Source organism: Pipistrellus hanaki (assembly GCF_964339955.1).
Source record: "Pipistrellus hanaki genome assembly, chromosome: 7".
NCBI classification, from domain to species: Eukaryota; Metazoa; Chordata; class Mammalia; order Chiroptera; family Vespertilionidae; genus Pipistrellus; species Pipistrellus hanaki.
Genome location: NC_140509.1, coordinates 7,264,835 through 7,280,404, shown reverse-complemented (window position 1 = coordinate 7,280,404; position 15,570 = coordinate 7,264,835). Strand labels below are relative to the sequence as shown.

Below are 15,570 nucleotides of genomic sequence, written 5' to 3'. Positions count from 1 at the left end.
TTCAACAGTTAATATTGTTCATCAGATTTTTTTTTTAATTTCCTTGGTTTTTAGATTCACTTGTTGATAGTTACGTATTTGTTGTTCATAATTTTTATCTTTATTTACTTTCTCTTCTGAAAGAACCCCCTTCAGCAATTCATATAATTCTGGTTTGGTGGTGATGAACTCCTTTAGCTTTTTTTTATTAGTGAAGCTCTTTATCTGACCTTCGATTCTGAGTGATAGCTTTGCTGGGTAGAGTATTTTTGGCTGTAGGTTCTTGCTGTTCATCACCTTGAATATTTCTTGCCATTCCCGTCTGGCCTGCATGGTTTCTGTTGAGAAATCAGCTGACAATCGTATAGGTGCTCCTTTATAGGTAACCACCTGCTTAGCTCTTGCTGCTTTTAATATTCTCTCTTTGTCCTTTGCTCTTGGAATCTTAATTATGATTTGTCTTGGTGTGGTCCTCTTTGGATTCCTCTTATTTGGAGTTCTGTGTGCTTCCTGGACTTGTAAGTCCAATTCTTTCACCAGGTGGGGGAAGTTTTCTGTCACTATTTCTTTCAGTATGTTTTCGATATCTTGCTCTCTCTCATCTTCTGGGACCCCCATGATTCTGATGTTGCATCGTTTGAAGTTGTCCCAGAGGTTTCTTACATTATCTTCAATTTTCTGGATTCTCTTGCCTTCTAGCTTCTGCAGAGGAGTGTCTTCTGGCTCTTTATGTTCCAAATCTTTGACTTGATTCTTGCGATCTTCTATTCTGTTTTTAGGACTCTGTATAATATTTTTTATCTCAGACAATGTATTCTTTATTTCTTGTTGATCCCTTATCATTTCTTGTTGATCCCTTTTCATATCCTCATAGGTCTCATTTATTTTATCGGCCTTTTCTAGGAGTCTCTTGAAAAACCTTATAAGTGTGGTTTTGAACTCTATATCCAGTCGCTTTTTGTCCTCCATTTCTTTCGTTTGTGATCTATTTGGTTTAGGCATTTTCACAGGCAGCTTTTCTGATGGGGCGGGGTTTCAGGGTGGAGCCTACAGCCTCGGCTTCCGTCAGCCCCGCCCTATGCGACTCCTGAGACTCAGGGTCCTTCAGTACTTGTTGCGAGCACCTCTGAGAGAAAGGTGCCCTCGATTTTTGCCTACTACCAAACAGTAGGCTCTCCCCCAATGAGCCCGAAACTGGGGTTCAGTTCAGTTGGAAGTGGAGTTGGAGGTGGTGTTCAGAGCAGTCTGGAGCCCCTGCCTCCTTCCCGCCAGGGCAGTCCTACGGCACAGCAGGCCGTCCCTTCTCTGCTCGCTGTGTGCGCGCCTCTGGGACCTCCTTTCGCCGCTTCCCCGGGTACCGCCTTACAGCCCAGCTCCCTCTGGATGAGCCTGGGTCCCTGGGGTCTGGCCTAGAACGAGGGTTCAGAGCAGTCGGGGGCCCAGCACAGTCGGAGTGTTTATCTCCTTCCCGCTAGGGAACGCCAGCCAGGCACTCGGCCTCCCTCCACTCCGGCTCCGTCCTCTCCGCACGCGCGCCGCCTGTCTCCATACCTTGGGCTTTTATAGCTCCTCCGTGCTTTCTTTTGGTTTTCTCCTTGCTTCTCGTTGTAGAATTTCCAGTCAGTTGACTTTCCTGTAGTTCTGGGTAATGTCCATTTTATATTTTAGTTGTATTTTATTGAAATTGTTGTGTGCGGCTGCGGCTAGGTGCCTACCCGAGCAGCCATCTTGGATTCTCCAGATTACAATTTTTTTCCTTTATTTTATTTTATTCTTTTTTTTTTTTTTTCATCATTTCAACATTTGCCTTCCCCAGCCCTCCCCCATGCCCTTTTTTACTCCCTGTGAGATCATTTTTCAAAGCCAGAGAGGGTAACTGGCGGTTGGGTCTCCTTTTGCTTATTTGACTTGAAGCTACACAAGAACTATCAAGTGATTTTTGGGGGGCGCCTTTCTCCTACTATCTAGATCTGTGTTCCTCAGAGCTAGTTTAGGTAAACGTTAATCAATGCTCCATGAAATATCTCTAATACATTTGGGAAATCCTATATAATAAATATACTAGAAGCTTGGTGCACAAATTTGTGCACTGTTGGGGTCCAGCCAGCCCCACCCCTGATCAGGATGGGGTGGGGCTGATCAGGGATGAAGCTGGCCAAAGGGAGGGGCTATGGGCAGTTGATCAGCCGGCCCCACCATCTGGTTGAGAGCCGCTAGCAGGGTCATCTAAGACCATCGAAAAACAGATATTTACATTACCATTCATAACAGTAGCAAAATTACAGTTATGAAGTAGCAATGAAAATAATTTTATGGTTGGGGGTCACCACAACATGAGAAATTGTATTAAAGGGTTGTGGCATTAGAAAAGTTGAGAACCACTGAACTAGGAAGTCACAGTTCGATTCCTGGTCAGGGCATATGCCTGGGTTACAGGCTCAATCCCCAGTAGGGGGCAGGCAGAAGGCAGTAGATCAATGATTCTCTCTCATCATTGATGTTTCTATCTCTCTCTCCCTTCTCTCTGAAATCAATAAAAACATTTTTTAATTGAAAAAACTCACATAACTTTAACTCAGCATCTTCCAAAATTGTGAATATGGAACACTTTGGTGTGTCCTGTTACCTCTACTTGGAACAAATGGGATTCGCATGCCTTCATTTTTAGGGAATTTATGAGATCAGCTCTCGGCTGGCAGTTAGGATATTTCTGGGGCCTCTGCAAATATGGGAAGATTTAGCACATTCCTAAGGGAGCCCGAGAATCCTGTGACTCATATGCTCTCCACCCCACCAGCTGAAAGACACCCTCCAGCAGCCGGAGCCTCGGAAATGCCCTGGTTCCCCAGAAGGGCCCCTCCCAGCACCGAGAGGCAGTGGGCATTGCCTTCCGCTCGCTTCTGGCTTTCAGATTCATTTTTGCTTTGAGAACTTTTTTCACTCTTTTTGCTCAGAAATTATAGTTCTCTTTCTCTCCTTGCTCCGTGAGGTTTGTATGATTTCCTGCCTCCTAGAATTTTCATTCCCAAAGAGGTGGGTGGGAAAAGTTTACGTGTGATTTGGGCGCTGGACCTGCCCTGCTTCCCATCCTCCATCAGTCTGAGGTCTTTCTCCCTCTGCTCCCAAAGAAACACTGACTCATCTCCCCCCCCACCCCCCCCACACACACACACTCATTTGGGAAAAATTTAATTTAAAATCTGCATTTCTTAAGACTTCTCTCGATGATTCTCTCTCATCGATGTTTCTAACTCTCTCTCTCTCTCTCTCTTCCTCTCTGTGAAAAAATCAATAAAATATATTTTTTAAAAAAGACTTCTCAATTATTTTGGCCCCTCCACTAAGCCTTTCGTTTAAGGAAAATAAAAATCTCTAAGCAGGCAAAATCGTGTGCTCACCCATCGTCGTGATATGTGCTGTCCTATCTGCCAGTCTGAAACCAAGAAACAATATGCAAAGCTACTTTTGCATTTCGTCTTTCTTTTCTTTTCTTTGAGGTTTTCAGGTTTGTAGCCGAAGCATTAGGACAAAAATGACCAGAGAGCTGCTGCAGACCCAGCTAATTACACAAATGTTTCCCTGAATAAGCATTGAACCCCCAACCCAGGTGCACTGGGCCTCTTTCTCCTGGCCAGCCTTGTGATTGACAGTTACCGACAGCGTGTGCGGTCTGAGCCCCCAGGCCCTGGGAAAGAAGTGGAGGTGAGGAGGCTGCTGGAGGAGGTGGGGGAGGCACCCACTCACTCTCCTGTACACTCTGTCTACTCCACCACAGTTTTCTGCCAGGTTAATTCTCCGGGGAGCTATTTCCTGAAAGCTATGGTTGCTGTTTGAAGGGAGGGCCGTGAAATTGAGTGGGAGTGGGTCACCAAAGAGAAAGAAACAAAATAAAACACAGAGGCTCTGGCCAGGGAGCTCACTTGGTGAGAGCGTTGCCTCCCATAACCAGGCTGTGGTTCGCTCTCTGGTCAGGGCATATGCCCGAAGCAACCAATGAATGCATCTGTGGGTGGAACAACAGATCAATGTCTCCATCTCTCTCTCAACATCAATCAAGATAAAAAGCATGGAAAGGAAGGAGTATTTAGGAGGATGAAAAATGTGATGGTTAATTTCATGTGTCAACTGGGCTAGGCTATGGTGTCCCATTGGGTCAAAAACTAGTCTAGATGCGGCAGTGAAGGTATATTTCAGGTGTGGTTAACATTTACAATCACTTGACTTAATTAAGCAGCCTAGCCTTTATAATGTCGCTGGGCCTCATTCAATCCGCTGAAGGCCTTACGAGCAAAGGCTGAGTTTCCCAAGGAAGAAGGAATTCTGCCTCAGGATGACACCATGGAAACCTGCCTGAGTTCCCTGCCTGCTGGCCTAGGGTGTGGATTTCAGACTCAGGACTGAGATTCCAGCCGGCTGCCTGCTTTTGGCTTTCCCAGCCCCCACAATCCTGTGAGCCAGTTCCTTAAAACAAGCCAATGTTGTGGGGGTGGAAAAACACACACACCAACTTCTCTTCCTATTGGTTTTGTTTCTCTGGAGAACCCGAACACAGAAAGCTCCAGAAGGATGACCTAGAGAGAAAAAATGGAGCTGGTAGATGTGTTTGACCATAATCTGAAAGATGGTTTCTAGTGTTGGCAGATAAATCAGGGAGAGATACTTTAAAACAAAACTGTGCAAAGGGCAAAAAAATCAAAGGAATTGTTAACTCCGGGGAAAACAAAAAGTTGTACAAGAAGAAATGGTCATTTTCCACCCTGCCTTTCTCAGTTGTAAACACTGAATATTGACTTCAGGAGAATGGTGGTGAGAGAAGTTATGTGCGAGTTGTGGTATGAGTTAAGTCCTCATCTGCAGGGAGGAAATTAAAAAATATCTAAAACTGAAAACTTAAAAAAACTTAGCATGTTATTTAGAAACAAGGAGGTAAATAGCAGAAGAAACAATGAAAAGCATGGACCTTAGCTGCTTCTGCTGAGTGAATCGGAGGGATGGGTGGGCAGGGAAACTGCGGTTTATCACTACGACTTGTAGGCGGGCTGGTCTTTCACAAGTCCATGCATGTGTCACTTTGATAACAAACAATAACTTCAAAGTTATGTGGGCTTGTGCCCTGGGCCATCCTGTGTACAAAAGGTCACCAGTTTGATTCCTGGTCAGGGCACAGGTTCAGGTTGTGGGGTTCAGTCCCTGGTCAGAATGTGTACAGGAGGCAACCAATTGATGTTTCTCTCTCACATTGATATTTCTCTCTCATCAATAAAAACATATTAAAAGTAAAAGTTACGTGGGTTCTGCCTTGCTGGTGTGGCTCAGTGGTTGAGCATCGGCCCAGGAAGCAAGAGGTCACTGGTTCCCAGACAGGACACATATCTGGATTATAGGCTTGATGACCAGTGGGAGACATGGGAGAGGCAGCCAATCGATGATGTTTCTCTTTCATTGATGTTTCTATCTCTCAATCCCTTTCCCTTACTCTCTCTCTAAAAATAAATAAATAAATAAATAAATAAATAAATAAAATCAATAAAAAATCAAAACATAGAATTTAAAAAAAAAGTTATGTGGTTCAATATGGAACATTTGGAAAGTACAGAAAAGTATAAAGAAGAAAATAATAACTGCTCATAATCTTCTACTCAGAGAAAGCAGCTATGTACATATGAGAGGAACAGGATTATTAAAGGAATTTGTTGAGATAAAATTGTCAGATCTTGGAATTTAAAATAGTATAACTTAGATATAAACTATAACACATGAGTATATGGTAGGTATCTCTCTCTCTCTCTCTCTCTCTCTCTCTCTCTCTATATATATATATATATATATATTGTATATAAAAGCCTAATCGACCATTCATCTGTTTGACTATTTGACGGTAGCTATGATACACACTGACCTCCAGGAGGCAGATGCTCAATTCACAGGCATGGAAACATGGAATAGACTGATGAAACTCAGAAGGGGGAAGGGAGGGTGAGAAGAGATTAACCAAAGTTCTTATATGCACACTAAAGGCCCGGTGCACCGGTGGGTCCCTTGGCCTGGCCTGTGCGGATCGGGCTGAAACTGGCAGGCTGACATCTCCCGAGGGGTTCTGGATTGTGACAGGATGCAGGACAGGCCGAGGGACACCAATGGTGCACAAATCCGTGCACCGGGCCTCTAGAACTTATATATGCTATGACCACATACAGTATGATTCCATATGTGTTCATGTGTGTATTAGAAAATAGTATGGAGAGATACTGACCAAAATGTTCCTTAGTAGTGACCAGCACAGGCACAGGGGTGGCTAAATGAGGTGCCTGGATGCACAATGTGAGGTGTTCACTCACAGGGTTGTGCACATGCAGGGGATGCACCACCGAGCTTAACTGCCTCTTTCCTCCTCCTCCTTTTTTTTTTTAATGTTATCTTTTTAAAAAATATATCTTATTAATATTTTACAGAGAGGAAGGGAGAGGGATAGAGAGTTAGAAACATTGATGAGAGAGAAACATCGATCAGCTGCCTCCTGCACACTCCCCACTGGGAATGTGCCCACAACCAAGGTACATGCCCTTAATAGGGATCGAATCTGAGACCCTTCAGTCTGCAGGCCGACGCTCTATCCACTGAGCCAAACCGGTTAGGGCTTGACTGCCTCTTTCAATGCTGTGTCCTTCCTCACCAGAGGGTAGGGGCTGAGGGCTGTTAGATCAAGGACACTTTCCCCTTCTTGTTCTACACGTACATTTGTGTTCAAGATCTGTGCTCTTCCAAGTGTGGTACATGGACCAGCAGCATTAGCCTCGCCTGGGAGCTTGTTGGATGTGCAGAATCTCAGCTCTGCCCAGACCTTCTGAATTAGATCCTGTATTTTCACTGAATCCCAGAGAATCTGTGTTCACATTAAAGACAATGATGTCATTGCCCCCAGTGGGTGGGGCACAAACGGCCTGTCCGTTAGAGGTTTGTGGGCTTTGCTGAGAGATGGAGCTTCCAGCTGGTGAAGCCACCAAAGGTCAGCCTGGTGGAGGGGAAGCCGGTGATTCCCTTGGGACAAAGGACAACTCGGGGCGATGTTTAAAGGGAAGGGAAAGGTAGTGGGTCTGACACTGGGAAAAGAGCAAGACAATACATACCAACTGTAATTTTAAAATAAAATTTAAAAATTGAATGTAAAAAACCAATCACCTAAAAAACTCATCTGTGTACCTGCCCAAGAGCTGTGAGGATCAACTAAGATGAAAATGAGTGAAAGCCGTTTGTACACGCCAAAGCTCTCCGCAAACATCCTGCACTGTAATTAAGTCGTTAAGGATGTCTAGAACTTTGACAAAAGGCATTGAGGGAGAAGGGCCTCGGGGCAGAGAGAATGAAAGGTGAGGTAATTTTTGTATAGACTAGACAAAAGGAAACGGGGCTTTGAAGTTTAGAAAGATCAAAGCAGCTCTGGCCAGGTGGTTCAGTTGGTTAGAGGAGCATTGACTGAATACAACAAATTGATGTTTCTCTCTCTCTAGAATCAATTAAAAAAAAAAAAAAAGAAAAGATGAAAGTAGTCAAGGAAGGCCTATGTTTTTAAGACCATTAAGGAAACAAAGCCTGGGATCCCAAGCTTGAAGGATAAAACCAAGACCTATGGTCTTACAGTTGAGAGAGAGAAAAAGAGCCATAAAATCACAAAACACCCTAATGAATGATTTGCACACAGAATTCTTACACTCCCCAGATTCCCTCTTTGAAGGCCAGCAGAGACCATCTTTGTTTGCAGGAGCCTGACACTGGTTTAGGACAGCTCCTTTCTCAAGGAATGAGTACCCAAAGACTAGGCAAACTTGGGACCTCTTAACCCCAAAGGGTGGTACAGACTAAGTGGTTGAGTAGCCTTAAAAAGCAAGCTCTCCTGTCCGCACTAGGTCGCCCTCCCTGCAGCCCTGTGAGAGCCGCCTGACCCCCCAATATGGCATGTTAATCACCTGACCCCCCAATATGGCATGTTAATCATTACTTGAAGGAAGAGCAGATGGGGTCAATGGCTCCAGCAGACCTTGCTCAGTGTGCGAAAAATCAGGGAGGGGCGAGGTACAGACTACACAGGTTTTAAAATGTCACAGAACTACAGTTGGGCCCTAACGGTTTGGCTCAGTGGATAGAGAGATGGCCTGCAGACTGAGGGTCCGGGTTCAATTCAGGTCAAGGGCATGTACCTTGGTTTCGGGCACATCCCCAGTAGGGGGTGGGCAGGGGGCAGCTGATCAATGTTTCTCTCTATCCCTCTCCCTTCCTCTCTATAAAAAATTAATAAAATACATTAACAAAAACAAAAACAAAAAACTACAGTTGGACGCAGGCATGTACACATATACTCGCAGAAATGAGTGCATGCCCTACTGGCTAAATTAGAATAAGGGCTGTAATCCAGATAATTGTATTGTGCCAATGTCAATTTCCTGGTTTTGATAGTATAGTCTAGTTATGTAAGATGTTGAAGGAAGTTGGGGTAGGTGATGGGTATATTAAGGGATCTCTTTTTAATCAATTTTGCAACTTTTCGTGGGTCTAATTATTTAAAAAGTCAAAACACAAAACACAAAGGGATCCCCCGCCTCCCCCAACGTCCCAGCCACCCCGGGAGCGCCCTCCCATGCACACTTGAGTCCGCACAGACGCGCCTGCACCCGCGGGCGGGGAGGGCGTGGGCGGATGGGGCTGCGCACGCGCAGTCCCGAATCCCCGCCGCGTCTCCGGGAAGTCGCGCGTGCGCAGTCTCGGCCGCGGGCCGCTCCCCCTGACCCCGTCGGTGCCGGGACTGGCCGCCTTGGCCCCTCCGCGCTGCCGTCCTTTCCGGCAGTTGGGGCGCTTCCTGTTGTTCTCACCCGCAACCGGCCCTGGTTCTCTACCACAGAGCGCCTCCGCCGTCCCCTCCCCTCCGCGGGCCGGCTGGCTGCAGCCCTGTCCGCGCGTCCGGACCTCGGCCGGCCGGCGTCTGCGGCCGTCCGTCCGCCGCCAGCCCGGCCTCCCTCGGGGCTCTGGTGAGTGTCCTGCCGCCGCCGCCTCAGCCCTGCCCGGGCTTTCCGTCACCCCTTCTTCCCCTGCTCTCCGGGACGCCCCGCTTTCCCGTCACCCCTTCCCGGTTCTCCGGGACGCCCCGCTCCCCGCCCGCGCCCTCCTCCCAGCCCGGGCCCCGCCGCCGGCCCCCGTCGGTCCTCTCCGCGGGTCCGGGTCCGGCTCCCGCCCGTCGTCCTCTCCGCCTCCGGGCGCAGTCGGGGCGGGAGCCAGGCGCTCCTTTCCGCGTTGCCAGCTTTGTCTGCCCGCTGCCATCTGTCCGGTCCGGGTCTCGCTCATTCCCGTCCTCTCCGTCTCTCTTCCCCGAGGGCTGTGGCGCCAGGCCGGGATGTGAGAGCCCACCGTGGGGTGCGGTGCCCCCGAGCCCGCGCCTTCCCCGCGGCCAGCCTCGGGGCGCCGGGCTCAGACTGCCTCACGTAGCGGGGAAACAGCGAGGAGGCTTCTGTGCAGAGGAGAGAGAGAAAGGAGAGTTGGTGAGGACTCAGAGGGGAGTCTTTGTCAGAGAGAGAACGGCCCATAGGCAGACCCATCTCCCAGCTGCACTTTGAGTCCGTTACAGGAGGCAAAGGGAAGCTTGTTCTTTGGGAATGTGCAGAGGAAGGCTGGGGTGAGGCAGACCCTGCGCCCCTCTCCCTTCAGTTCACCTTGGCTCTGAGTTAGAACAGCCAGGCAGGAGATGTCGTTTCCCCGAACCCGAAACAACCGTCACAATTCCAGGCATTGGCTGTCAGCTGGCTCGGAGAGAGGATGGGAGCTCCCTCCTCCAGCCCCGGAGGGGAAACCGTTCCCCACCACGCATACTAGTCCGACTCCTGGTAATGGACATAGACGATGACTGTTTTCCTAGTAAACTTTTTAAAAATATATATTTTTAATTAATTTCAGAGAGGAAGGGAGAGGGAGAGACAGAAACACCAGTGATGAGAGAACCACGGACTGGCCGCCTCTGGCACACCCTCCCACTGGGAATCCAACTGCCACTTCCTGGTTCACAGGCGGGCCCTCAACCACGGAGCCCCACCAGCCGGGCTCCTGGAAAACTTTTTGTAAGGTGCTCACCAAGTGCATAGTATGGCACATCAGATGGCAGGAGATACTAAAAGTAGTAGAGGACAGGATGCTTGCTTTCCAGTTTAGTAAGAGAAATTAGGTGACTCTTAAGGAATGGTCTTAGCCCCAGTGTTGTATTTATAGAGATAGCTCTACCATTGTAAAGTCAATCAGGTATAAGTCTCTCATTGAGTCAAACAATGGTTTTCATTTGATCTCCATTCATTCATTCATATCCTCACCGAGGATATTTTTTCCATTGATTTTTTTTTTCTTTAGAGAGAGTGGAGGGGAGGGGAGAAGGGAGGGAGATAGAGAGACATAGATCTGAGAGAGACATATCAATTGGTCGCCTCCTCCATGTGCTCTGACCAGGGTCCGGAATGGAACCTGAAACCCTGGTAGGTGCCCTTGACAGGGAACTGAGCCTGAGACCCTTCAGCGCATGGCGGAAGCTCTAACCACTGACAACACTGGCCAGGGCAGGAGAAAGTTTTGAAGAAAGATCAAAGGGAAGGCCAGTGCAACCTTTGCCTTACATTAGAGACTGTATGTGAAGGTCGAAGCCATTCTGCTGGAAAATTTGTTGGCCCTACAGGTTTTAAAATTTAAAACATCGCTTTTAGTACATAAACATCCTTGAGTGAATTTAATCTGTTTGATCTTTTAAGAAGTTTAGTAAGTTATGACATCCACTTAAATGAGTCAAACACCCCCCCCCCCAGTTTTTATATACTCATCAATGTAAATGTAATTTTGTTCTTTTACTTTATTGACAACTGAAAAATCACTAACTTAGTTGCTCAACTGACATGTATTAGGTAGATTCCACCTGTTATATGGAAGGTAACTGTTTGTCTCAGGCTTAAATGCTCTCTAGTTGTTGTTTTTTAAGTTTGTGTAATTTCAGTTGTTAAAATATATAAAGGGTCTCCAGAAGTTTACAGTCAAGGAAGGAGTGGGGGAGGAGTGGAGTACAAAGTGCTCACTTGCTTCAGACTTGTTTTTAAATCTGGTTTCTAAATTTCTTCACCAAACTTAAAGTGCATGTGGTTTTCATTGTGGGTGGAGAGAGGATAGGGGCTGACAAATAAGGAACCACACCCAAAACCAAACAGTTTTTTTTTTTTTAATCCTCACCCAAGGACATTTTTCACTGATTTTGACAGAGGGGAAGAGAGAGAGAGAGAGAGAGAGAGAGAGAGAAACATTGATGTGAGAGAAATATAAATCCGTTGCCTCTCCCACTTAAGTGCCCTGAGCGGCGAGGGAAGGAACCTGCAATCCAGATACATTCCCTGATGCAGAATCAAACCCGAGACCTTGCTAGTGAATTACTAACTGAGCCACACTGGCCAGGGCCAAACACAGCTGTTTGTGTGTGTGTGTTTTTAAAAATATATTTTTTTATTGATTATTATTTTTTTTTTAGAGAGAGAGGAAGGGAAAAGAAAAGAAAGATAGAAACATCGATGAGAGAGGAAGTCATTGATTGGCTGCCTCCTGCACGTTTCCCTCTGGGGATTGACCCTGACTGGGAATAGAATCGGTGACCTCTTGGTTCCTGGATCGATGCTGAACCATTGAGCCACACCAGCCAGGTTTTTGTGTGTTTTTAATTCTGATATCCTATAAACATTTGAGTTTGCTTTGGTATTAACAGAAACGTCCCATAAAAAAATTTAATATTTATATATATAAAAGCCTAAGCGACCATTACAACAGAACAACCAGAATGACCAGTTAACCAGTCGCTATGATGTGCACTGACCACCAGGAGGCAGATGCTCAACACAGGAGCTGCCCCCTGGTGGTCAATGTGCTCCCAAAGCCAACCTCCTTTGGGACCCCCCCTCCCCCCCAGCTGGCCAAACTCCCACGGCCCTTACCCCTGGCCGGCCACCACTCTGTTCCCCTCCCCCATAGACCCCAGTCGGGACCACCTGGCCAACCTCCTAGTGTCCCTTCCCCCCCTCCCCAGCTAGCTGGCCCCTTGGTAGGCCTCGATCACTGGCCAGGCCGAGGGACCCTACCCGTGCAGGAATTCATGCACTGGGCCTCTAGTTTTACAGTAAGGTAGAGCTGAGTTCAGTGTCTGAAAACTGATCATTTTGGCACATCATGAATCAAAATGTTTGACTCTGAATTGAGCCTTGATTTTGAACCTCTTTGCTCTGAAGGGATTATTCTTTGTTTTTTCCCCCCTGAGTATATTTTATAAACTGTTTAATGTTGCCTTTTTTCTTAGTAATAACATTCCTTAAAAGCCTTAATTTGATTTACAAAGCAAAAACCTACTGAGTATTAAGGGGAGAACCTTGAGAAAATTTTTCATCAAATGCGATACCTTTAAAAATGGACCTTAGGCCGAAACCGGTTTTGCTCAGTGGATAGAGTGTTGGCCTGCTGGTCAAGGGCATGTACCTTGGTTGTGGGCACATCCCGAGTAGGGGGTGTGCAAGAGGCAGTTGATCGATGTTACTTTCTCATCAATGTTTCTAACTCTCTATCCCTCTCTCTTCCTCTCTGTAAAAAATCAATAAAATATATTTTAAATAAAAGAGAGAATTGATATCTTTAAAAAAAAATAAAAATAAAAATAAAAGTGGACCTTAGCCTCTCCTTATTTTTTAGTCAGCTTTATTTTGGGATGAAAACACAGGCTTAAGAGAGTCAGGTTGCATGGGAGGAAGACATGATAAGGATAAAATATAACATCATTGCCAGTGCTGGAGCAAGTCAAGGTTGGCGAGCATTCTGGCTAAGTGTGACAATATAGGTTGGCAAAACTTTCTGGGGGGAAATGAGATTTAAATTTAGGGGAAAATGTTCTATCAGCTATTTAAACTGTTAGTATTGACTTTGTCATATGTAAAACTATGAACTTATGGTGCCTTTTTTTTTTTTTTTTTTGGTATTTTCCAGTCACTAAAATTATGGTTTAGTTTTTTTCTTTGTAATATTGTTTCCATCATAGATCTTTGTTTTAACTAGAAAATTCAAGTATATAACAAATATTTATCAAATAGACACATCAGAGTACATACTAGTACATACCTATAGATGAGCATTTTAGTCAGATTTTTTAAAACTAGAAATTTTAAATTTAAAAGTTATTGGTAACTTAATCGTAACAGTACATAGTCATTGAAGAAAATATGGAAAGCATAAATAATAAAAGATCTATTATATTGAGATCATGGAAAAATTCTGTTTTGTAACATATTCTTTTCACCTGGATTGAAAACATTTCCCCTCACATTAAACATTTGAACATATTTATTTTAAATATGTTTTTATTGATTTTAGAGACAGGGGCGGGGAGGGGGAAAGATAGAAACATCAATGATGAGACTCATTGATCCTCTGCCTCCTGCATGCTCCCTATTGGGGATTGAGCCACAAACTGAGCATGTGCCCTGACGGAATCAAACCGTGACCTCCTGGTTCATGGGTAGATGCTGAACCACTGAGCCACGCTGCTGGGCTGAACATATTTTAATTATCTGCATATTATTTTATTATATGACATCATAATGTAATCATTTCTGTTGTTGTATATTCAAGTTATCAGTATTTCTAGTTTTCCTTTGTTTACAATGTTGCCTTAAACTCTCTTATATATGAATGTTATGGGTCTTGATTTCTCCAAGGTAGCTTCCTAGATGGCAAAGAATTATACTGTCTATAGTATATATTCTTAATTTACACATATGGTATCGTGATCATGTTTTCTTTTTAAAAATGCAAAACTGTTTTAAAGATACATTGATGCCACTTTTTGGTACCAATGGTGGCACATGAACATCCTCTGTAATGTACATCCTTATGGATGCTACCTTAAGAGCTTCTGTGACAATTTCTCTAGGTCTTTTACCTAGGGATGGTATTATATTTCTGGGTCATGGGACATTAGTATATACTTATTTTCACCAAGTATTTGTCTGGCTTTTGTTATTTACTTGTTTGTAAAAGTATGAATTTACATTTCTACTTATAAGGTAGGAAAGCACATAATTGGTAGGTTCTAATTCCAAGATTAAAAACTCCTCTTTTCTTTGTTTCTAGCAGCCATGGCAATGACCGGCTCAACACCTTGCTCGTCCATGAGTAATCACACAAAAGAAAGGGTGACAATGACCAAAGTGACACTGGAGAATTTTTATAGCAATCTTATCGCTCAACATGAAGAACGAGAAATGAGGTAAAGAATTTAAAGAAAATTGTGTTATGTTTTTGGCATTTATGTCTGGTATCATAAAGCACCTTCATGATATTGTTGAAAGGAGACAAGAATAACAGCAGCCATGTTTATTGCCTATCCCATTACAGTAGAATGACAGTGCCATTGATTTCCAAAGCCCTTGCTATTATAACCCACTCATTTCTACTACTAAGTCAGTAACTCAGTATTCCATGGTAGGATAAAACAGTTAATTGGGCCAAATCCGTGGAGTTCATTAAGGCAGCGTGATGTAATGGAAAGAGCAGCTCTTACGTAGTCAGACTTGGGATTATAATCCTGCCGTTACCATGTATGAGGTTGGAACAAGTTCCTTAGTCTGTGTATCATTTTCCCCATTTGGAAAATGGGGATTAGACTTAACATATGTGAGTACCTGCCTTAATGCTTACACATAATAATCACTTAGTTAATGGTGGTAGTAGCAGCTATTGTTACTGATCTGGTGTATATTATTCATGTAGTAACTCATAATTACAGTTTATTCCCAGTATTTTATTATGAAAATATTTGAAAGTGTAGATAAGTTGAAAGAATTGTACAGTGGATACCCATAAATATTTCATCTAGATTCTGCAATTAATAGTTTAAAAAAATAATTTGTTGTTTTATCATAAATTCATGTATCCGTTCCTCTATCCATTTTATCTTTTAATTTTTTTGCTATACATGTTTCAGATGTCAGTATATTTTACTTCTGTATGTTTCTGCTTGTATAGGAACTAAAGTTCAATATTTTAAGGAAATAAAATTTGTATGCAATGAAATGTACAATCTTAAGGGTTGCCATTCAATGAGTTTTGACAAATGCATAGTAGTACACCTGTATGACTTAAACCTCTGTCAAGACATAAACCATTGTCCCTGAAAGTTCATTCACTCCTGGGATATTCCTTCACCCCCAGGAACCATTGCTATGACTTTGTTTCTACCACTGATGGTCTTGCCTGTTCCATCAAATGGAACATGTTAATAGGTCCATAGAATAATGCTCATTTGAGTAAGGCATCCTTCGCTCATCCTGATGCCTACAAGTACATTCATGTTGCTGTTGTGTCAGTAGTTTGTTCCTTTATATTGCTGAGTACTGTTCTGTTTTTTTACTATACCTCAGTTTGCTTATACATTCTGTTGATAAACACCTGGGCTCCTCTCAGTTTTTTGCTATTTTGAGTAAGTTTCTATGCACATTTGTTATAGATCTTTTTGCGAACATTTGTTTTTAGTTCCTGGGTAAATTTAGG

The 15,570-nt window shown here is 44.3% G+C and overlaps 1 protein-coding gene across 2 annotated transcripts in view; it reads left to right on the top strand.

Moving 5' to 3' along the window:
• Positions 1-8,731: 8,731 nt before the first annotated feature.
• Positions 8,732-15,570, top strand: part of STK38 (serine/threonine kinase 38) — a 38,274-nt gene continuing 31,435 nt past the window's right edge. The window contains exons 1-2 of one of the 2 annotated variants that reach the window (XM_084890067.1): positions 8,732-8,999; positions 14,152-14,287. In XM_084890067.1, coding sequence (XP_084746193.1) covers positions 14,157-14,287 — 131 coding nt within the window. In that variant the 5' untranslated portion in view covers positions 8,732-8,999; positions 14,152-14,156. The remainder of the gene's footprint in view (positions 9,000-14,151; positions 14,288-15,570) is intronic. The other variant, XM_084890066.1, reaches the window with a different exon arrangement.